The sequence below is a fragment of the Pseudophryne corroboree genome, chromosome 6, assembly GCF_028390025.1.
Source record: "Pseudophryne corroboree isolate aPseCor3 chromosome 6, aPseCor3.hap2, whole genome shotgun sequence".
Taxonomy (NCBI): domain Eukaryota; kingdom Metazoa; phylum Chordata; class Amphibia; order Anura; family Myobatrachidae; genus Pseudophryne; species Pseudophryne corroboree.
Window position 1 is genome coordinate 21,116,227 of NC_086449.1, and position 24,216 is coordinate 21,140,442.

Genomic DNA, 24,216 nt, shown 5'->3' on the forward strand with positions numbered 1-24,216 from the left:
AGAAGAGAGATATGGGAGAATGAGAGAGAGGGTATCAGGGAGGGAGAGGTGGGTAGTGAGGGAGAGAGAGAGAGGGGATAATTAGAGAGAAGGTATCAGGGAGGCAGAGAGGGGTAGTGAGGGAGAGAGGGGAGAATGAGAGAGAGGGTATCAGGGAGGGAGAGAGGAGGAGTGAGGGAGAGAGAGAGGGAGAGGAGAATAAGATGAGAGAGGATATCAGGGAGGGAGAGAGTGGTAGTGAAGGAGAGAGAGAGGGGAGAAAGAGAGAGGGTATCATGGAGGGAGAGGGGGAGTGAGGGAGAGCTAGAGGGGAGAATGAGAGAGAGGTTATCAGGGAGGGAAAGAGGAGTAGTGAGGGAGAGAGATGGGAGAATGAGAGGGTATCAGGGAGGGAGAGAGAGAGTGGAGAATGAGAGGGTAACAGGGAAGGAGAGAGGTGCAATGAGATACAGAGTGTAGAATAAGATAGAGGATATCAGGAAGGGATAGAGGGGTAGTGAGGGAGAGAAAGAGAGGGCAGAATGAGAGAGAGGATATCAAGGATGGAGAGATGGGTAGTGAGGGAGAGAGGGTAGAATGAGAGGCTTTCAGGGAGGGAGAGAGAGAGGGGAGAATTAGAGGCTATCAGGAAGGGAGAGAGGGATATTGAGGGAGAGAGATATGGGAGAATGAGAGAGAGGGTATCAGGGAGGGAGAGAGAGAGAGAGAGAGAGGGGAGAATGAGAGGGTATCAGGAAGGGGGAGTGAGAGGGAGAGAGAGAGAGAGAGGAGGGAGAATGAGAGGATATCAGGTAGGGAGAGAGGGGTAATGAGGGAGATAGAGGGGAGAATGAGAGAGAAGGTATCAGGGAGGGAGAGAGGGGTAGTGAGGGAGATAGAGGGGAGAATGAGAGAGAAGGTATCAGGGAGGCAGAGAGGGGTAGTGAGGGAGAGAGGGGAGAATGAGAGAGAGGGTATCAGGGAGGGAGAGAGGAGGAGTGAGGGAGAGAGAGGGAGAGGAGAATATGAGAGAGAGGATATCAGGGAGGGAGAGAGGGGTAGTGAAGGAGAAAGGGTATCAGGGAGGGAGAGTGGGAGTGAGGAAGAGAGCGGAGAGAATGAGAGGGTATCAGGAAGGGAGAGAGAGGGGATAATGAGAGGCTATCAGGGAGGGAGTGAGAGAGGGGAGACTGAGATGGTATCAGGGAGGTAGAGAGGGGTAGTGAGGGAGAGAGACGGGAAATGACAGGGTATCAGGAAGGGAGAAAGGGGTAGTGACCAAGAGAGAGGGGAAAATGAGAGAGAGGGTATCAGGTAGGGAGAGAGGGTAGTGAGGGAGGGAGAGGGGATAATGAGAGGCTACCAGTGAGGGAGAGAGAGAGGGGAGAATGAGAGGCTATCAGGAAGGGAGAGAGGGGTATTGAGGGAGAGAGATATGGGAGAATGAGAGAGAGGGTAACAGGGAGGGAGAGAGGGGTATTGAGGGAGAGGGAGAGGGGATAATTAGAGGCTATCAGTGAGTGAGATAGGGAGAGAGAGGAGAATGAGAGAGAGAGGGTATCAGGGAGGGATAGAGTGGTAGTGAAGGAGAAAGAGAGGGGAGAATGAGAGAGGGTATCAGGGAGGGAGAGGGGGAGTGAGAGAGAGAGAGAGAGAGAGGGGAGAATGAGAGGCTATCAGGGAGGGAGAGAGAGAGAGGGGAGTTTGAGAGGGTATCAGGGAGGGAGAGTGGGGTAGTGAGGGAAAGAGAGGGGGAATGAGATGGTTTCAGGTAGGGAGAAAGTGGTAGTGAGGGAGAGAGAGAGGATATCAGGGAGAGAGAGAGGGGTTGTGAGGGAGAGAGAGGGGTAGAATGAGAGAGAGGGTATCAGGGAGTTAGAGGGGGAGTGAGGAAGAAAGTGAGGGAGAGAGAGAGGGGGGAAAATGAGAGGCTATCAGGGAGGGAGAGAGAGAGAGAGAGAGAGAGAGAGAGAGAGAGAGAGAGAGAGAAGAAAATTAGAGGGTATCAGGGAGGAAGAGAGAGAGGGGAGAATGAGAGGGTATCAGTGAGGGAGAGAGAGAGGGGAGAATGAGATAGTATCATGGAGGGAGAGAGTAAGAGAGAGAGAGAGAGAGAGAGAGAGAGAGGAGAATCAGAGAGAGGGTATCAGGGATGGAGAGAGGTTAGTGAAAGAGAGAGAGAGGGTAGAATGAGAGGTTATAAGAGAGGGAGAGACAGAGAGGGGAGAATGAGAGGGTATCAGGAAGGGAGATAGGGGTATTGAGGGAAAGAGAGAGATGGAAGAATGAGAGAGAGGGTATCAGGGAGGGAGATAGGGTTAGTGAGGGAGAGAGAGGGGAGAATGAGAGGGTATCAGAGAGTGAGAGAGAGGGGGGAGAATGAGAGGGTATCAGGAAGGGAGAGATGGGGAGTGAGAGAGAGAGAGAGGTCAGAATGAGAGGGTATCAGCGAGGGAGAGGTTGTAATGAGGGAGAGAGAGAGGGGGGATGATAGAGAGGATATCAGGGAGGGAGAGAGTGGTAGTGAAGGAGAGAGAGGGGAGAAAGAGAGAGGGTATCATGGAGGGAGAGAGGAATAGTGAGGGAGAGAGAGGGGATAATGAGAGAGAGGGTATCAGGGAGGGAGAGAGGGGTAGTGAGGGAGAGAGAGGGAGAATGAGAGGCTATCAGGTCAGGAGGTAGAGAGGGGAAAATTAAAGGTTATCAGGGAAGGAGAGTGGGGTAGTGAGGGAGAGAGATGGGAGAATGAGAGGGTATCAGGGAGGGAGAGAGAGAGTGGAGAATGAGAGGGTAACAGGGAAGGAGAGAGGTGCAATGAGATACAGAGTGTAGAATAAGATAGAGGATATCAGGAAGGGATAGAGGGGTAGTGAGGGAGAGAAAGAGAGGGCAGAATGAGAGAGAGAATATCAAGGATGGAGAGAGGGGTAGTGAGGGAGAGAGGGTAGAATGAGAGGCTTTCAGGGAGGGAGAGAGAGAGGGGAGAATTAGAGGCTATCAGAAAGGGAGAGAGGGGTATTGAGGGAGAGAGATATGGGAGAATGAGAGAGAGAGGGTATCAGTGAGGGAGAGAGGGGTAGTGAGGGAGAGAGGGTAGAATGAGAGGCTTTCAGGGAGGGAGAGAGAGAGGGGAGAATTAGAGGCTATCAGAAAGGGAGAGAGGGGTATTGAGGGAGAGAGATATGGGAGAATGAGAGAGAGAGGGTATCAGTGAGGGAGAGAGGGGTAGTGAGGGAGAGAGAGAGAGGGGATAATTAGAGGCTACCAGGGAGGGAGAGAGAGAGGGGATAATGAGAGGGTATCAGGGAGTTAGAGAGGGGTAGTGAGGGAGAGGGGAGAATGAGAGAGTATCAGGGAGGGAGAGAGAGAGAGAGAGAGGGGGGAGAATGAGAGGGTATCAGGAAGTGAGAGGGAGAGAGAGAGAGAGAGAGAGAGAGAGAGAGAGAGAGGAGGGAGAATGAGAGGATATCAGGGAGGGAGAGAGGGGTAGTGAGAGAGAGAGAGGGGAGAATAAGAGAGAAGGTATCAGGGAGGGAGAGAGGGGTAGTGAGGGAGAGAGAGAGGGGAGAATGAGAGAGAGGGTATCAGGGAGGGAGAGAGGAAGAGTGAGGGAGAGGAGAATATGAGAGAGAAGATATCAGGGAGGGAGAGAGGGGTAGTGAAGGAGAGAGGGTATCAGGGAGGGAGAGTGGGAGTGAGGAAGAGAAAGGGGAGAATGAGAGGCTATCAGTGAGGGAGAGAGAGAGGGGAGAATGAGAGGCTATCAGGAAGGGAGAGAGGGGTATTGAGGGATAGAGATATGGGAGAATGAGAGAGAGGGTAACAGGGAGGGAGAGACGGGTATTGAGGGAGAGGGAGAGGGGATAATTAGAGGCTATCAGGGAGTGAGAGAGAGAGAGAGGAGAATGAGAGAGAGAGGGTATCAGGGAGGGAGACAGGAGGAGTGAGGGAGAGAGAGGGAGAGGAGAATATGAGAGAGAGGATATCAGGGAGGGATAGAGTGGTAGTGAAGGAGAAAGAGAGGGGAGAATGAGAGAGGGTATCAGGGAGGGAGAGGGGGAGAGAGAGAGAGAGAGAGGGGTGAATGAGAGGCTATCAGGGAGGGAGAGAGAGAGAGAGAGGGGAGATTGAGAGGGTATCAAGGAGGGAGAGTGGGGTAGTGAGGGAGAGAGAGGGGGAATGAGAGGGTTTCAGGTAGGGAGAAAGTGGTAGTGAGGGAGAGAGGGGAGAATGAGAGAGAGGGTATAAGGTAGGGAGAGAGGGTAGTGAGGGAGAGGGGAGAATGAGAGGCTATAAGTGAGGGAGAAAGTGAGGGTAGAATGAGAGGTTATCTGGGAGGGAGAGAGGGGTAGTGAGGGAGAGAGAGGGGAGAATGATAGGGTATCAGGGAGGGAGAGAGAGGGGAGAATGAGAGTGTATCAGGAAGGGAGAAAGGGGGAGTGAGGGAGAGAAAGAAAGGAGAATGAGAGGGTATCAGGGAGGAAGGGGTAATGAGGGAGAGAGAGAGGATATCAGGAAGAGAGAGAGGGGTTGTGAGGGAGAGAGAGGGGTAGAATGAGAGAGAGGGTATCAGGGAGTTAGAGGGGGAGTGAGGAAAAAAGGTGGGAGAAAATAGAGGGTATCATGGAGGGAGAGAGAGTGGAGAATTGGAGGTTATCAGAGAGGGAGAGAGAGGGGAAAATGAGAGGGTATCAGGGAGGGAGAGAGGGGTAGTGAGGGAGAGAGAGAGGGGACAATGAGAGAGGGTATCATGGGGGGAGAGGGGGGTAGTGAGGGAGAGAGAGGGGCGAATGAGAGGATATCAGGGAGGGAGGGAGGGGAGAATGAGAGGCTATCAGGGAGGGAAAGTGAGAGGGGTGAATAAGAGAGTATCAGGGAGGGAAGGAGAGAGGGGTATTGAGGGAGAGAGAGAGGGGATAATGAGAGAGAGGGTATCATGGAGGGAGAGAGAGGTAGTGATGGAGAGAGAGGGGAGAATGAGAGGCTATCAGGGAGGGAGATAGAGAGGGGAGAATGAGAGGTTATCAGGGAGGGAGAGAGAGAGGGGAGAATTAGAGGGTATCAGGGAAGGAGAGAGGTGTAATGAGAGAGTGTAGAATGAGAGATAGGATATCAGGGAGGGATAGAGGGGTAGTGAGGGAGAGAGAGAGGGGGGGGAATGAGAGGTTATCAGGGAGAGAGAGAGAGAGAGAGAGAGAAGAAAATGAGAGGGTATCAGGGAGATAGACAGAAAGGGAAGAATGAGAGGGTATCAGGGGGAGAGAGAGGGGAGAATGAGATGGTATCATGGAGGGAGAGAGTGGGAGTGAGGGAGAGAGTGAGAGAGAGAGAGAGAGAGAGAGGGGTAGTGAGGGAGAGAGGGGAGAATTAGAGGGTATCAGGGAGTGAGAGACAGGGGGGAGAATGAGAGGGTATCAGGAAGGGAGAGATGGGGAGTGAGAGAGAGAGAGAGAGGTGGGAATGAGAGGGTATCAGGGAGGGAGAGGTTGTAATGAGGGAGAGAGAGAGGGGGGATGATAGAGAGGATATCAGGGAGGGAGAGAGGGGTAGTGAGGGAGAGAGAGAGGGGGAAATATGAGAGAGGATATCAGGGAGGGAGAGAGTGGTAGTGAAGGAGAGAGAGAGGGGAGAAAGAGAGAGGGTATCATGGAGGGAGAGGGGGAGTGAGGGAGAGAGAGGGGAGAATGAGAGGGTATCAGGGAGAGAGAGAGGGGAGAATGAGAGGTTATCAGGGAGGAGAATGAGAGAGTATCAGAGAGGGAGAGAGGGGTATTGAGGGAGAGAGAGAGGGGATAATAAGAGAAAGGGTATCAGGGAGGGAGAGAGGGGTAGTGAGGGAGAGAGATTGAGAATGAGCGGCTATCAGGTCAGGAGGTAGAGAGGGGAGAATGAGAGCTTATCAGGGAGGGAGAGAGAGAGTGGAGAATGAGAGGGTAACAGGGAAGGAGAGAGGTGCAATGAGATACAGAGTGTTGAATAAGATAGAGGATATCAGGAAGGGATAGAGGGGTAGTGAGGGAGAGAAAGAGAGGGGAGAATGAGAGAGAGAGTATCAGAGAGGTAGAGAGGGGTAGTGAGGGAGAGAGGGTAGAATGAGAGGCTATCAGGGAGGCAGAGAGAGAGAGGGGAGAATTAGAGGCTATCAGGAAGGGAGAGAGGGGTATTGAGGGAGAAAGATATTGGAGAATGAGAGAGAGGGTATCAGTGAGGGAGAGAGGGTAGTGAGGGAGAGAGAGAGGGGTGGATAATTAGAGGCTATCAGGGAGGGAGAGAGAGAGAGGATAATAAGAGGGTATCAGGGAGGGAGATAGGGGTAGTGAGGGAGAGGGGAGAATGAGAGGGTATCAGGGAGGGAGAGAGAGAGGGGGGGAGAATGAGAGGGTATCAGGAAGGGAGAGAGGGGGAGTGAGAGGGAGAGAGAGAGAGAGAGAGAGAGGGGTTAAAATGAGAGGATATCAGGAAGGGAAAGAGGGGCAGTGAGGGAGAGAGAGAAGGGGGGAATGAGAGAGAAGGTATCAGGGAGGGAGAGAGGGGTAGTGAGGGAGAGATGGGAGAATGTTAGAAAGGGTATTATGGAGGGAGAGAGGAGGAGTGAGGGAGAGATAGAGAAGAATATGAGAGAGAAAATATCAGGGAGGTGGAGAGGGGTAGTGAAGGAGAGAGGGTATCAGAGAGGGAGAGTGGGAGTGAGGGAGAGAGAGAGAGGGGAGAATGAGAGGGTATCAGGGAGGGAGAGAAAGGGGAGATTGAGAGGGTATCAGGGAGGGATAGTGGGGTAGTAATGGAGAGAGAGGGGGAATGAGAGGATTTCAGGTAGGGAGAAAGTGGTAGTGAGGGTGAAAGTGAGGGGAGAATGAGAGGTTATCAGGGAGGGAGAAAGGGGTAGTGAGTGAGAGAGAGGGGAGAATGATAGGGTATCAGGGAGGGAGAGAGAGGGGAGAATGAGAGTGTATCAGGAAGGGAGAAAGGGGGAGTGAGGGAGAGAAAGAAAGGAGAATGAGAGGGTATCAGGGAGGAAGAGAGGGGTAATGAGGGAGAGAGAGAGGATATCAGGGAGAGAGAGAGGGGTTGTGAGGGAGAGAGAGGGGTAGAATGAGAGAGAGGGTATCAGGGAGTTAGAGAGGGAGTGAGGGAGAAAGAGGGGAGAAAATAGAGGGTATCATGGAGGGAGAGAGAGTGGAGAATTGGAGGTTATCAAGGAGGGAGAGAGAGAGGGGAGAATGAGAGTGTATCAGGGAGGGAGAGAGGGATAGTGAGGGAGAGAGGGGACAATGAGAGAGGGTATCTTGGGGGGAGAGGGGGGTAGTGAGGGAGAGAGAGGGGCGAATGAGAGGATATCAGGGAGGGAGAGTGAGAGGGGTGAATAAGAGAATATCAGGGAGGGAAGGAGAGAGGGGTATTGAGGGAGAGAGAGAGGGGATAATGAGAGAGAGGGTATCATGGAGGGAGAGAGGGGTAGTGAGGGAGAGAGAGGGGAGAATGAGAGGCTATCAGGGAGGGAGATAGAGAGGGGAGAATGAGAGGTTATCAGGGAGGGAGAGAGAGAGAGAGAGGGGAGAATTAGAGAGTATCAGGGAAGGAGAGAGGTGTAATGAGAGAGTGTAGAATGAGAGATAGGATATCAGAGAGGGATAGAGAGGTAGTGAGGGAGAGAGAGAGGGGGGGGAAATGAGAGGCTATCAGGGAGAGAGAGAGAGAGAGAGAGAGAGAAGAAAATGAGAGGGTATTAGGGAGGAAGAGAGAGAGGGGAGAATGAGAGGGTATCAGGGAGGGAGAGAGAGAGGGGAGAATGAGATGGTATCATGGAGGGAGAGACTGGGAGTGAGGGAGAGAGTGAGAGAGAGGAGAATCAGTGAGAGGGTATCAGGGATGGAGAGAAGTTAGTGAAGGAGAGAGAGATGGTAGAATGAGAGGTTATAAGAGAGGGAGAGACAAAGAGGGGAGAATGAGAGGGTATCAGGAAGGGAGATAGGGGTATTGAGGGAAAGAGAGAGAGGGAAGAATGAGAGAGAGGGTATCAGGGAGGGAGAGAGAGAGAGGGGAGAATGAGAGAGTATCAGGGAGGGAGAGAGGGGTAGTGAGGGAGAGAGAGGGGAGAATGAGAGGGTTTAAGGGAGTGAGAGAGAGGGGGAGAATGAGAGGGTATCAGGAAGGGAGAGATGGGGAGTGAGAGAGAGAGAGGTGAGAATGAGAGGGTATCAGGGAGGGAGAGGTTGTAATGAGGGAGAGAGAGAGGGGGGATGATAGAGAGGATATCAGGGAGGGAGAGAGGGGTAGTGAGGGAGAGAGAGAGAGGGGAGAATATGAGAGAGGATATCAGGGAGGGAGAGAGTGGTAGTGAAGGAGAGAGAGAGGGGAGAAAGAGAGAGGGTATCATGGAGGGTAAGGGGGAGTGAGGGAGAGAGAGGGGAGAATGAGAGGGTATCATGGAGAGAGAGAGGGGAGAATGAGAGGTTATCAGGGAGGGAGAATGAGAGAGTATCAGAGAGGGAGAGAGGGGTATTGAGGGAGAGAGAGAGGGGATAATGAGAGAGTGTCAGGGAGGGAGAGAGGGGTAGTGAGGGAGAGAGAGGGAGAATGAGAGGCTATCAGGGAGGGAGAGAGGAGTAGTAAGGGAGAGAGATGGGAGAATGAGAGGGTATCAGGGAGGGAGAGAGAGAGTAGAGAATGAGAGGGTAACAGGGAAGGAGAGAGGTGCAATGAGACACAGAGTGTTGAATAAGATAGAGGATATCAGGAAGGGATAGAGGGGTAGTGAGGGAGAGAAAGAGAGGGGAGAATGAGAGAGAGTATATCAAGGATGGAGAGAGGGTAGTGAGAGAGAGAGGGGTGAATGAGAGAGAGGGTATCAGAGAGGTAGAGAGGGGTATTGAGGGAGAAAGGGTAGAATGATAGGCTATCAGGGAGGCAGAGAGAGAGGGGAGAATTAAAGGCTATCAGGAAGGGAGAGAGGGGTATTGAGGGAGAGAGATATTGGAGAATGAGAGAGAGGGTATCAGTGAGGGAGAGAGGATAGTGAGGGAGAGAGAGAGAAGGGGGATAATTAGAGGCTATCAGGGAGGGAGAGAGAGAGAGGATAATAAGAGGGTATCAAGGAGGGAGATAGGGGTAGTGAGGGAGAGGGGAGAATGAGAGGGTATCAGGGAGGGAGAGAGAGAGGGGGGGGGATGAGAGGGTATCAGGAAGGGAGAGAGGGGGGTGAGAGGGAGAGAGAGAGAGAGAGAGGGGTTAAAATGAGAGTATATCAGGGAGGGAGAGAGGGGCAGTGAGGGAGAGAGAGTAGGGGGGAATGAGAGAGAAGGTATCAGGAAGGGAGAGAGGGGTAGTGAGGGAGAGATGGGAGAATGTTAGAGAGGGTATCATGGAGGGAGAGAGGAGGAGTGAGGGAGAGAGGAGAATATGAGAGAGAGGATATCAGGGAGGTGGAGAGGGGTAGTGAAGGAGAGAGGGTATCAGGGAGGGAGAGTGGGAGTGAGGGAGAGAGAGAGGAGAAGGAGAGGGTATCAGGGAGGGAGAGAGATTGTAGAATGAGATGCTATCAGGGAGGGAGAGAGAGGGGGGAGACTGAGAGGGTATCAGGGAGGTAGAGAGGGGTAGTCAGGGAGGGAGAGAGGGGTAGTGAGGGAGAGAGAGGGGGAATGAGAGGGTATCAGGAAGAGAGAAAGGGGTAGTGAGGGGTAGAGAAAGGGGAAAATGAGAGAGAGGGTTTCCGGGAGGGAGAGAGGGTAGTGAGGGAGGGAGAGGGGAGAATGAGAGGCTATCAGTGAGTGAGAGAGAGAGGGGAGAATGAGAGGCTATCAGGAAGGGAGAGAGGGGTATTGAGGGAGAGAGATATGGGAGAATGAAAGAGAGGGCATCAGGGAGGGAGAGAGGGGTATTGAGGGAGAGAGAGAGGGGATAATTAGAGGCTATCAGGGAGGGATAGAGAGAGGGGATAATGAGAGGTTATCAGGGAGGGAAAGAGGGGTAGTGAGGGAGAGGGGAGAATGAGAGGGTATCGGGGAGGGAGAGAGAGAGGGTAGAATGAGAGGGTATCAGGAAGGGAGAGAGGGGGAGTGAGAGATAGAGGAGAAAGAGAGAGAGAGGGTATCAGGGAGGGAGAGAGGAGGAGTGAGGGTTGAGAGAGGGAGAGGAGAATATGAGAGAGAGGATATCAGGGAGGGAGAGAGGGGTAGTGAAGGAGAGAGAGAGGGGAGAATGAGAGAGGGTATCAGGGAGGGAGAGGAGGAGTGAGAGAGAGAGAGAGGGGAGAATGAGAGTGTATCAAGAAGGGAGAGAGAGGGAAGAATGAGAGGCTATCAAGGAGGGAGAAATAGAGGGGAGACTGAGAGGGTATCAGGGAGGGAGAGCGGGGTAGTGAGGGAGAGAGAGGGGGAATGAGAGGGTTTCAGGAAGGTAGAAAGTGGTAGTGAGGGAGAGAGAGGGGAGAATGAGAGAGAGGGTATCAGGTAGGGAGAGAGGGTAGTGAGGGAGGGAGAGGGGAGAATGAGTGGCTATCAGTGAGGGAGATAGTGAGGGGAGAATGAGAGGGTATCAGGGAGGGAGAGAGGGGTAGTGAGGGAGAGAGAGAGGGAATGAGAGGGTTTCATGAAGGTAGAAAGTGGTAGTGAGGGAGAGAGAGAGATGAGAATGAGAGAGAGGGTATCAGGTAGGGAGAGAGGGTAGTGAGGGAGGGAGAGGGGAGAATGAGTGGCTATCAGTGAGGGAGAAAGTGAGGGGAGAATGAGAGGTTATCAGGGAGGGAGAGAGGGGTAGTGAGGGAGAGAGATCGGAGAATGATAGGGTATCACGGAGGGAGAGAGAGTGGAGAAAGAGAGGGTATCAGGAAGGGAGAAAGGGGGAGTGAGGGTGAGAAAGAATGGAGAATGAGAGGGTATCAGGGAGGAAGAGAGGGGTAATGAGGGAGAGAGAGAGTATATCAGGGAGAGAGAGTGGGGTCGTGAGGGAGAGAGAGAGGGGTAGAATGAGAGAGAGGGTATCAGGGAGTTAGAGGGGGAGTGAGGGAGAAAGAGGGGAGACAATAGAGGGTATCATGGAGGGAGAGAGAGTGGAGAATTGGAGGTTATCAGGGAGGGAGAGAGGGAGGGGAGAATGAGAGTGTATCAGGGAGGGAGAGAGGGGTAGTGAGGGAGAGAGAGAGGGGACAATGAGAGAGGGTATCATGGGGGGAGATGGGGGTAGTGAGGGAGAGAGAGGGGCGAATGAGAGCATATCAGGGAGGGAGGGAGGGGAGAATGAGAGAGTATCAAGGAGGGAAGGAGAGGGGTATTGAGGGAGAGAGAGAGGGGAGAATGAAAGAGAGGGTATCATGGAGGGAGAGAGGGGTAGTGAGGGAGAGAGAGGGGAGAATGAGAAGCTATCAGGGAGGGAGAATGAGAGGTTATCAGGGAGGGAGAGAGGGGAGAATTAGAGGGTATCAGGGAAGGAGAGAGGTGTAATGAGAGAGTGTAGAATGAGAGATAGGATATTAGGGAGGGAGAGAGAGGGAGTGAGGGAGAGAGAGAGAGTGGAGAATGAGAGAGAGTGTATCAGGGAAGAAGAGAGGGGTAGTGATGGAGAGAGGGGATAATTAGAGGCTATCAGGGAGGGAGAGAGAGAGGGGAGAATGAGAGGGTATCAGGGAGGGAGAGAGGGGTAGTGAGGGAGAGAGAGGGGAGAATGAGAGGTTATCAGGAAGGGAGAGAAGGGGAGAGAGAGAGAGAGAGAGAGAGAGAGAGAGAGAGAGAGAAGAATGAGAGGGTATTAGGGAGGGAGAGGGGCTATTGAGGGAGAGAGAGGGGAGAATGAGAGAGAGAGAGGATATCAGGGAGGGAGAGAGGGGTAGTGAGGGAGAGAGAGAGGGGAGAATGAGAGAGAGGGTATTAGGCAGGGAGAGAGGAGGAGTGATGGATAGAGAGAGAGAGAGAGAGAGGAGAATATGAGAGAGAGGATATCAGTGAAGGAGAGAGAGAGAGAGAGAGAGAGAGAGAGGGGAGAATGAGAGAGGGTATCAGGGAGGGAGAGGGGGAGTAAGGGAGAGAGAAGGGAGAATGAGAGGCTATCAGGAAGCAATAGAGAGGGGAGAATGAGAGGGTATCAGGGAGGGAGAGAGGGGTAGTGAGGGAGAGAGGGGGAATGAGAGGATATCAGGAAGGGAGAGAGAGAGAGGGGGGAGAATGAGAGAGTATCAGGAAGGGAGAGAGAGAGGGGAGCATGAGAGGGTATCAGGGAGGGAGAGAGAGAGGGGAGAATGAGAGGGTATCAGGAAGGGAGAGAGGGGGAGTGAGGGAGACAAAGAAAGGGGAATGAGAGGGTATCAGGGAGGGAGAGAGGGGTAATGAGGGAGAGAGAGAAAGAGAGAGACAGAGAGAGGATATCAGGAAGGGAGTGAGAGAGAGAGAGAGAGAGGGGAGAATGAGAGAGTATCAGGAAGGGAGAGAGAGAGGGGAGAATGAGAGAGTATCAGGAAGGGAGAGAGAGAGGGGAGAATGAGAGGGTGTCAGGGAGGGAGAGAGGGGTAGTGAGGGAGAGAGGGGGAATGAGAGGATATCAGGGAGAGAGAGAGGGGAGAATGAGAGGGTATCAGGGAGGGAGAGAGAGAGAGGGGAGAATGAGAGGGTATCAGGAAGGGAGAGAGGGGGAGTGAGGGAGACAAAGAAAGGGGAATGAGAGGGTATCAGGGAGGGAGAGAGGGGTAATGAGGGAGAGAGAGAAATAGAGAGACAGAGAGAGGATATCAGGAAGGGAGAGAGAGAGAGAGGGGAGAATGAGAGAGTATCAGGAAGGGAGAGAGAGAGGGGAGAATGAGAGGGTGTCATGGAGGGAGAGAGGGGTAGTGAGGGAGAGAGGGGGAATGAGAGGATATCAGGGAGAGAGAGAGGGGAGAATGAGAGGGTATCAGGGAGGGAGAGAGAGAGAGGGGAGAGTGAGAGGGTATCAGGAAGGGAGAGAGGGTGAGTGAGGGAGACAAAGAAAGGGGAATGAGAGGGTATCAGGGAGGGAGAGAGGGGTAGTGATCAAGAGAGAGGGGAGAATGAGAGAGAGGGTATCAGGGAGGGGGAGGGTGAGTGAGGGAGAGAGAGGGGAGATTGAGAGGTTATTAGGGAGGGAGAGAGGGGTAATGAGGTAGAGATAGAGAGAGAGATAGAGAGGATATCAGGGAGGGAAAGAGGGGTCGTGAGGGAGAGAGAGGGGAGAATGAGAAAGTATTAGGGAGGGAGAGAGAGGGGAGTATGAGAGGGTATCAGGGACGGAGAGAGGGGTAGTGTGGGAGAGAGGGGAGAATAAGGGTAACAGGGAGAAAGAGAGGAGCGAGAGAGAGAGAGTGTCAGGGTGAGAGAAAGGGTGTCAATTGGGATCCTGGCATTCAGAATACTGACGCCGTAAATTCAACACTATTCGGAATGCCGACACTGGCATCCCAAATAGGGTCTCCAGCCCGGCACTGGATTCCTGACAGCAGGATCCTGAACTATCATCCAGTGCCACCCTGGAGAGGTAAGCCATGGGGAAAGGGGTTATGCTGCGTGGGGAGGGTTAGGTTGCGCCCTGGGGTGGTTAGGTTAAGGCTGAGGGAAGGGGAGGTTAGGTTTAGCCACTTCCGGGCGGGGACGGTTAGTGTTAGGCTGGGGTGTGGGGCGGGGGGGGGTTGTAGCTTTAGACTACGGATAGGGTGGGAACTCTGAATGAAGAAATTAATGATGATTTGAGATCGATGTTGAAGAATTCTGAATGTCTGTGAGAACTGAAGTCACGCTTGCAGTGCTGGGAAACTCCAAGCGCACCTGCAATGCTGGGAGATTGGTGCAAACTTGTAGTGCTGGGAGACTGGAAAACACTTGCAATGCTGGGAGACTGGAACATGCAGTGCTGTGAGATTGGAACACACTTGCAGTGCTGGGAGACTGGAACACACATGCAGTGCTGGGAGATGGGAGCACAGCATACTTGCCTACTCTCCCGGAATGGCCGGGAGGCTCCCGAAAATCGGGTGACCCTCCCGGCCCCCCGGAAGAGCAGGCAAGTCTCCCGGAATCAGAAGTCCCCCCTGCCCGTCCGCCCACTTAGTGTGTAAAGTGGGCGGTACGGGCAGTTGATGACGCGATTCTCGCTGAATCGCGTCATCATAGCCACGCCCCCTGCAGTGTAATGCCGGGGATCGCGGCATTACATAGCGGGGCGTGGCTTAAATGATGTCACGCCGTAACTCCGCCCCGTCCCGCCCAAGCTCCGCCCCGTCCAGCCTCCGGTCCGCCTCCTCCCCACCTCTTCCCCGCGTCACAGCTCTCCCCTGCCCCGCTGCTAAGCCGACCTGGCTGCTCTCTCCCGCAGAGAGCAGCCAGAATGTCGGCATGTATGGAGCACAGTTAGAGTGCTGGGAGATTGTATCAAACTTGCAGTGCTGGGAGATTGGAACACACTTGCAATGCTGGGTGACTGGAACACACTTGCAATGCTGGGTGACTGGAACACACTTGCAATGCTGGGTGACTGGAACACACTTGCAATGCTGGGTGACTGGAACACACTTGCAATGCTGGGTGACTGGAACACACTTGCAATGCTGGGTGACTGGAACACACTTGCAATGCTGGGAGACTGGAACACACTTGCAATGCTGGGTGACTGGAACACACTTGCAATGCTGGGTGACTGGAACACACTTGCAATGCTGGGTGACTGGAACACACTTGCAGTGCTGGGAGACGTGAGCAAACCTTCAGTGCTGGGAGATTGGAACACACTTGCAGTGCTGGGAGACTGGAACACACTTGCAATGCTGGGAGACGGGAACACACTTGTAGTGCTGGTAGATTGGAACACTCTTGCAGTGCTGGGAGACGGGAGCACACTTGCAGTGCTGGGTGATTGGAACAGACTTGCAGTGCTGGGAGATTGGAGCACACTTGCAGTGCTGGGAGATGGGAGCAAACCTGCAGTGCTGGGAGATTGGACCACACTTGCAGTGCTAGGAGACGGGAGCACACTTGCAATGTTGGGAGATTGATAAATACTTGCAGTGCTGGAAGATTGGAGCACATTTGCAGTGCTGGGAGACTGGAACACACTTGTAGTGCTGGTAGATTGGAACACACTTGCAGTGCTGGGAGGCGGGAACACGCTTGCAATGCTGGGAGGCGGGAACACACTTGCAATGCTTGGAGATTGATACATACTTGCAGTGCTGGGAGACTGGAGCACACTTGCAATGCTGGGAGATTGGAACTAGCAAGTGCTGGGAGACGGGAGCACACTTGAAATGTTGGGAGATTGATACATACTTGCAGTGCTGGAAGATTGGAGCACATTTGCAGTGCTGGGAGACTGGAACACACTTGCAGTGCAGGGAGACGGGACCACACTTGCAGTGCTGGGAGGCGGGAACACACTTGCAGTGCTGGGATACGGGAACACACTTGCAGTGCTGGGAGACGGGGGTACACTTGCAGTGCTGGGAGATTGGTACACACTTGCAGTGCTGGGAGACGGGAACACACTTGTAGTCCTGGGAGATTGGAACACATTTGCAGTGCTGGAAGACAATGTATCGCTGGAGAGACTGGAACTCAGAGGGCTGGGAACACTCCTTACAGTCCTGCAGCGTGAGCCAGGGGGTAGTTCTGAATCTGTAGCGACGATACTCAGGCGGCCAGGCTTTGCCCGTCATCTCCTTTTAAACCTCCTGCCTTCCTCTGATTGGCGGGAGGAGTAGATCGCGTCACTGAGCCTCTGTGCCCTATTGACGGCACCCACCAGCCGGGAGTCCGCTGGCCACAGCGCGTCCGCACACCGAGGACCGGAGCCCACCGGAGGGGGAAGCCGCCCAGGACACCCAGCGAGCCTGGAGTGATAAGCACGGCGGCCGCCGCACTAGAAAATGTATGTATTTTAAAATATAATTTTTATCGTGGAATGAAAAAAAAAAATTGATTGCCTTTTTTTAATAATTTTTTTGAATCACCTAATTAAAAAAAATGAGATTGAGTTTTTTTTTTATTATGGAATTAAAACTATATGTGATTGATTTTTTTTTTATTGTAATCTACTTTACATTGATTTTTATTCGTTTTTAAAGTGTTTTATTTTTCTACTTTAGGCTTGAATGATGTTGTTAATTTTTAATGTGTGTTGTTCAATGTTTTCTGACGTGCTTTTACACAGGATCTAGCGACGCTTTGAGTCGCACTGGCGGTCGCAAGAAGATTGACAGGAAGTGGGAGTTTCTTGGTGTCAACTGACCGCTTTCTGTGAGTGTTTGGAAAAACGCAGACGTGGCCGGGCGTTTGCAGGGCGGATGTCTGACGTCATTACCGTGTCACTCGTTGCAGCAATCATCGCACAGGATAAGTAACTACAGTGCTGGTCTTGTTTTGCACAAAATGTGTTTGCAGGCGCTCAGCTGCACAGGCAATGGCACTCCTGCTATGCTGTAATACACTCCTCCATGGGTGACGACTATGCGTGTGCACTGCTGCTAAAAACTAGCTAGCGAGCGAACAACTAGGAATGAGGGCCATGGTTTTACCCATCTGCAAACACATTTGCTGCTGCTTTCTACTCTGTTTTACCCCCAATATTCAAGATGCAGCCGTATCAATGATTTATACAGCGGCAGGATTACACTCTCATCACTTATCTCCATTCCCCGGTCTATGCATCCTAATACCTTTCTTACCTTGGGTGGTCTTCTGTATGCCGGCGGTCGGGCTCCCGACGCTCAGTATACCGGCGCCGGGATCCCGACAGCCGGCATATAGACACTTATTTTCCCTCATGGGGGTCCACGACCCCCATAGAGGGAGAATAAAATAGTGTGGCGCGCGTAGCGTGGCGAGTGCAGCGAGCCCGCAAGGGGCTCATTTGCGCTCGCCACACTGTCGGTAAGCCGACGGTCGGGCTCCCGGCGCCGGTATGCTGGTCACCGGGAGCCCGACCACCGGCCAGCCGTAGTGAACCCCTTACCTTTGATGCTGCACTATGACAATGGCCCTGATTCCGAGTTGATCACTCACTAGCTACTTTTAGCAGCCGCATACCTCCCAACTGTCCCGATTTTGGCGGGACAGTACCGTTTTTCATGGTCTGTCCCGCTATCCCAGATGCGGGTCGCAGTGTCCCGTGGGTGGGGGGGAAGTTGGGAGATCCCCCCCCCCGTCACTCGCTGCTCTGAGGAGAGCAGGGGTGAATAGACGCTGTGCGTATGCACTCACAGCACTGTCCATTCCCCATAATGATGAAAACGGGGCATGGCATGCGATCGTGGCACTTGCTTGCCACGCCCACTTTCCGTTAGGCAACGCCACCTAATTTCGACAGAGCGCCTCCGGCGCGCACTGATGTCCCTCCTTCGGTACCAGCAATGTTAGGAGGTATGCAGCCCTGCAAACGTATAGTCGCCGCCCACCAGGGAGTGTATTTTCACTCTGCAGGAGTGGGAACACCTGTGCAGCTGAGCGCATGCAAACACATTTTGTGCAGAACAAGACCAGCCCTGTAGTTACTTATCCTGTGCAATGATGGCTGCGATGAGTGACACAGTAATGATGTCAGACACCCGGCCAGCAAACGCCCGGCCACGCCGACGTTTTTGCAAACACTCCCAGAAAATGGTCAGTTGACACCCAGAAACTCCCACTTCCTTTCAATCTCCTTGCGTACGCCAGTGCAACTGAAAGCGTCGCTAGAAACTGTGCAAAACCACGATGCTCGTTGTACCCGTATGATGCGCGTGTGCATTGAGGTGCATGCGCAGATTAGCCCCGTTCTGCCTTAATCGCTGCGCTGCAAAAATACGCATTGTGAGCAATCAACTCGGTATGAGGGCCATTGTGTACTGCTACTAAGTCTATTATCAATGATCACCCACAAATCTCTTTCACCTACCGTTTCCCCTACATTTCCCCCATTTAATTTGTATGTTGCTTGATTGTTTTTAGTCCCAAAGTGCATAACTTTACATTTTTTTTATATTAAACCTCATTCTCCATTTACAGCAGCTGCCCAAATGTCCAGTTTATAAGAATTCCTTTAGAATAACTTCCGGCTTTGTAAACACATTAGCATTAAACAACATATTTCACACTTTAGAAGAATGCAGGGCTACCCCAAAGATATAGTCAGCCTTGCCTACCTAAGGTAAAGGGCAGGTCCCTCAGTCCCACCTTGCTCTCTATGCACTGGACCACTCATCTGACATTGCTCACAATGGTCTGCGGTCATAGTCCTCAGGGCCCCGGTGTAATGCACCTGCTGCACCAATGGTAGTTCCGCCTCTGGTGGCGAATCGTCTCATGATGATGAATTGTTTATAATATAGCATAGTGTGTACATCCAAAATTTACTCCATAAGTCAGCACATCATATCACACCAGACCTTCAGCAACCAGCCAACTCCTATCCCTTATCACCCCTCCCCACTCCTCTTTCCAACTCTGACATCTTTCTCCCACGTTTCTGGTGAGGAAGTCATGCCCCTCATCTGTTTCCCCCACAACCACCACCTCCCAACTTGACCCTATCCCCTCCCACCTCCTCCGCTACCTCTCTCCTTCTGCCTGTTCCCACCTTGCCCACCTCCTCATTCTCTCCCTCTCATCAGGCACTGTCCCCTCTGCCTTGAAACATACACTCATCTCTCCTATTCTTAAAAAACCTACCATTGATCCAAACACTCTCTCCAACTACCGACCCATCTCTCTCCTCCCTTTTTGCCTCCAAACTCCTTGAGCGTATTGTCTATAATCGCCTTACTTCCTTTCTTTCCTCCCACGCACTGCTTGACCCATTCCAGTATGGTTTCCGTTCTCTCCACTCCACTGAAACTGCCCTCACAAAAGTCTTCAATGACCTCCATGCTGCCAAATCTAAAGGACACTACTCTCTGCTTATTCTTCTTGACCTCTCTGCTTCTGCTGGGTTTGACACAGTGGACCACCCTCTCCTTCTGCAAATCCTACACTCCATTGGTCTACGTGATACTACCCTCTCTTGGATGTCTTCCTACCTCACTGACCATTCATTCTCTGTCTCCTCTCATGACTCCATCTCCACCCAACTTCCACTAACTGTAGGTGTCCCCTAAGGTTCTGTCCTTGGTCCTCTGCTTTTCTCTCTCTATACGTCCTCTTTAGGTGAACTCAGTTGTTTTGACTTCCAATATCATCTCTATGCTGATGATCGTATCTCCAATTGTTTCTCTGCTATCTCTTCCTGGATGTCCCAGCGCTTTCTTATACTTAACATGTGTAAGACTGAGCTGATCATCTTCCCTCCCTCCCGCACAACCTCACCTCCCACAATTTAATTATCAATTGATGCAACAACTATCTCCTCTGGCCTCCCAAATGCGCTGTCTTGGAGTAATCCTTGACTCCTCCCTCTCCTTCAAACCACACATTCAGCACCTCTGATAAACCTGCCATTGTGATCTAAAAATATTTCCAGGATCAGACCCTGAACCAGGATGCAACTAAGACCATTTTCCACTCCCTTGTCATCTCCAGACTAGACTACTATAATATCCTCCTGACTGGCATCCATGACATAAACGTATCTCCACTCCAATCTATCCTCAATGCTGCAACCCGACTTATCTTCCTCACCAAATGCACTACATCCGCCTCCTCTCTCCTACAAGCCCTTCACTGGCTTCCCTTCCACTTCAGAATTCAATTCAAGCTTCTCACACTAGCCTACAAAGCCCTCACCCACTCCTCTCCCAGTTACCTCTCTGACCTTCTCTCCCTTTACACTCCCACCCATCCTCTTGGCTCCGCTAATGCACGCCACCTCTCCTGCCTACTGATGACTTTCTCCCACTCCTACCTCCAAGATTTTTCCCGTGCTGCTCCCTTTCTCTGGAATTCCCTACCTATCACCCTCACACTCTCCACTTCTTCACCAAACCCAGCCAAATCTAATCCTAATCCTCAGTCCCATGCTCTCTGTATACCCCATCTGGGTCACCCCTGTCTGTCTGCCCCTCCTCTCATGAGTTGGACCCTTTTCCCTCATGTGCTTATTCTTCTCTTACTTTAATAATCTTCAACTGCACCAAATCCCTCAGTTTTCTGCCAACTGATACTCACGTCTGTGTTGTCTGCTGATGCCGCTATGTTTAGTTACCCTGTACTTGTCCTATATTGTCTTCAACTGTAAGTCACTGTTTCCTATTTTGATTATCTGTCTATATACTCAGTAATTTGGCACTGCAGAACCCTTGTGGTGCCACATAAATAAAGGATAATAATAATAGTAGAAGATATAATATAGATAGTGTATATTCTGTTGCATTGTACTGCTACAAGTTTGCTAATCAGACTTATCAGTCGTATAGTATCTGAAAAACGAAAATTATTTATAATGAATGAATGTGCTGATTCTATGTATTTGGAGAATATTATATTTTGCTTTGAGAAATCATGTGCTCTATATATTGCAAATTATGGTCCTGCTTCAGGTTGGATCGCAATAAGTGATCCAACTGCAAAAATTGTTAAAAGGGAGCGGGCGCCCGCAGAAAATGTGAACGCCTTTGTCTGTCAATCAGCATGAATACCTAGTCTTGGAAAACAGAGAGAACAAGACCGTATATATATTTGGGATGCTGTTAGCATCATGACAGTTGGGATGCCGGTGGTCATGTGATAGACGCCAGAATCCCAACACCACTTGGAATCATGGTGCCGTAACACCGAATGCCGATATCCCAAAGGCAAGTATCAGGGTGATGATTAGGGTTAGGACCTGAGGTGAGGGGGGGGGGGGGTGTTAGGAACTAGTGTGGGGGAGGTTAGCCCTAGCCGCCACCCCCCGAGACATAACCCTAGCCACAACCCCCAAATCTTAGCCCTAGCTGCCACCGCAGGCGGGTAAGAGTAAGGGGCAGGGGATGGGTAAAATAATTACCTTGCCCCTGTCGGTCATATGAACGCCGGCTTCCCGACCGTCGGTATACTGCATCACATCCAGATATTCAGCATGTCAACATTCAAAATGTTGACATGAGCAGTATTTCAACATTGTGAATGTCTACAGGCCGACTGTCAACAGCTACTTTTAGGGTTAGGGTTAGGCTGAGGTTTGTTTTAGTTGACAAGTCAGTGAAAAATGTATTGTCAACATGCCGACTTTTGATATTCATGATGTCATCACATCCTCCGCAAGAGAGCAGGGCATGATGCTGAATAACTCGAGATTGTTGCCGAAGGGAATGGGGGCGCTCCATATTTTTTTCATTGTTTTTCTTCTTCTTTTATTTGCCATGAGAGATACTAAAATCTTCTGGAGATGTGTAGGATTTAAACCATACTTGTCTACTCTCCCAGAACAGCTCGGGGAGGCTCCTGACTATCAGGTGGCACTCCCGCCCCCACCCGGAAGAGTGGTAAGTCTCCAGGACAGCCGCAAACTGCCTTTAACCCCCACAGCTGCACACAACCTCCTGCAGCCTGGGTGGTCCAGTGTCAGTGAATTGTGTCATCGTGGCCCCACCCCCCTGACTCACAATACCTGTAATCTTGGCCTTGTGTAGCGGGGTCTGGTCTGCAATTACACTATTTGGCGGACACGCTCCCTGCTCTGCCCCTACCAGCACCACCACCCCTCCCTTTCCACCAAGCACCCAAAATGCCGCACCACGCCCCCATCCATGCCAAGCTAACTGCCTCCTTCCAGATGGGGCAGCAAGAATGTCATCAAGTATGATTTAAATCCATTGCACATCACCAGCAGATTGGGATTTGACCCTTAAAACCCCCATTGTACCAGTATTTGTGGAAACTTACAACTATCCACAAAAAATTCAGTTCACAATGATGGATCACAGTTAGCGGCAGATCCTACCTTTATGTCCCGGGGGGTCTGGCACTGGTCTGAAATGAGCACAAGTCCAGAATCACCAGGCTTACTGTGGCCCAGAGAAGCCAACTAGGGCTGCCATAATCCCCATAGAAGCAAACTTTCTGCTGTTTGTAGTCCTGGACTGGGAGTCCCAGGTGGAAAAAAAACTCCCATTCCAGCAAGGAGTGCTACCAATGGGATACCACTGTCATTGCCAGGCAGCCTGTAACTTGGGTGAAAAAATTGACTGGCCCTGTTGACCCTTGGTAAAATCTGCCACTGGTCACATTGCTGGAAATTTCACTAAAAACTGTAAACGGAAAGCCAAACCAAAATCAGGATGGAGGGCAATAATGTCAGTATGTGCATATTTGTGTGAAGGCTTCAGCGGTTTTCTTTTTTTCTTTGGGAGGCGGGGGGGAGTCTCCAATTTGACTATTCTATTCTTTAAAAATAGACTAATGCAATACTTCCATTTTTTTGTAGGCAGCCACTGCAAAAGTGGTTTGGGTTCTACATGGAATGACAGGATAAAAGACGCTATGATCAGCATCACCGGCAAGATTCCCCCTGTAGAGGGCATACCAGTTGGACAAATAATTAGTATGCTTTTAAAGGTTTTCTGGCCATCGTCTGAACCAGATATCTGGAGCCTCATAAAAGATCAAGTGGAAGGATTGGTAGATCAGAAGATCCTCGAATTTGAGCTTCAGGAGAGAAATAATGAGATTCGTGCTCTACAAAAGACGATGCAGATGTACGTAGAAGCTCAAATCAGAGAAAAGGGTTCATTAATGTCAACCATGGTCCATGCCAGCAATGAGCTATTCTTCAAGCTCACTGACTCTAAGAACTCTGTGCAACTTATCCCTCTGTTAGTCACACATAGTACTCAACACCTTACAATATTAAAGGAGAGGCTTCTTCATGGAAAGGAAATGTATTGTCAGGACAACAGTCAGGTCTGGAAAAGTGATCTGGAGTACCAAATTTCTACATACAAAGATTCCATAAACACAATTTATTTGAAATGGGTAGAGTGGAGAAAGGCAAAAATCACTCTAGATATAGGACTACATACACCTCCCACTACCATCCCACCGTTTTTTAGATTTGAGCCATATGGGAATGTCTATGATGAGCTGACCAAAGAATCAGCTAATTATTTGCATTCTGGTCTGAATGGCCCTAATGATAAGAATTATTTTAGAAAGATATGTGAGGCAGTAAAGAAAAACATGTTTAGTGTTCAGAATGGAGAAATCCTACAGATCTTGGTAACAAGTTTTTACCTGGATAACTTCATCCCTGGGAACGAAGATAATCCCTCAGTCATACCTGCATCGATGTCTAAAGCATCGTTTGGTCCTATCTCACCCAGTGTTCAGGTTCTACGGAATGATAAGTTTCGCCTGTTTACACCAGGAGATGACAACACAAGGAATGGTGAAGTTACTGGCTTCAATGTTCGTGAATGGAACATTTTAGATGGTTTCCAGGTTCTTTACAGTACCCATAGCGGGGCATTTATAGGAAACAGGGGGGGTGGTGCCCTCCATGAGGTCCGATTAAATAACAAACGTGCCAAATCCCTAAAATTCTGTGCTAATAACTGTGATATGATTGAAGTAACCATAGGATTCTCCAATGGGGAATCTACTGGGCGTCTTGGAAACCGTGGTGGATGGAGGGTGGAGTGTGTTAACACAGGAGGGATAGACCTCTATGGACTATACAATGCTCGTTTGTCAGGAGGTGGATGTGATCCTGCATTGTATCAGATTGAGTTAGATTATAAAGCCTATCCTGCCAGACCTTCTCAATTTGACACAGGTCATCGATACCATGTGGATCTTGCCAGTGAGAATTTTAAATACCGTTCAATACTGGAAGAGACAAATTGATCGCTGCCATGTATTGAATCATACGGCCAATTGTCCTGTAATTTCCAATCAAGAATATGAAAGTTGTGCTTTGTATCAGCAAGATGTTTTTCCAAAGAAATATGAAAATTGTCACAATTACTAGTGAATATAAAAATAAATGTGTGGGGAAAAATAAACTGTTTCATTTCATTCAAAGATTCACTTGAGGAATTAAAAAAAAATAAAAAAAATTCTGATATTTTTTAAACACAATTTACAAGTAACGCACAGTTCATTCACTGAGATTAGTGTGATACTCGAGAGGGGAGGCAGTTCATTGACCGCCAGATGGGATCTCATACTGATCCCCTGCAGAGTGCTATTCTTAAAATACAGTGAATATATTTATAGATAATGACCAGGGAAATACAGTAATTATAACACAGCAGCAATGTAAATACTAGAGATTGACTAACTGTGACATATACATAATAGAAAATCCCCCAAACTCATTTCTAGTGAAAAAAAAAAAATCACACAATATTATTTACTT

General features: G+C 50.6%; 1 protein-coding gene across 1 annotated transcript in view; it reads left to right on the forward strand.

The window, feature by feature from the left end:
* Positions 1-23,860, forward strand: part of LOC134935903 (uncharacterized) — a 37,530-nt gene extending 13,670 nt beyond the window's left edge. The window contains exon 2 of the mRNA XM_063930755.1: positions 22,285-23,860. Coding sequence (XP_063786825.1) covers positions 22,285-23,702 — 1,418 coding nt within the window. The 3' untranslated portion in view covers positions 23,703-23,860. The remainder of the gene's footprint in view (positions 1-22,284) is intronic.
* The last annotated feature ends 356 nt before the right edge of the window (positions 23,861-24,216 follow it).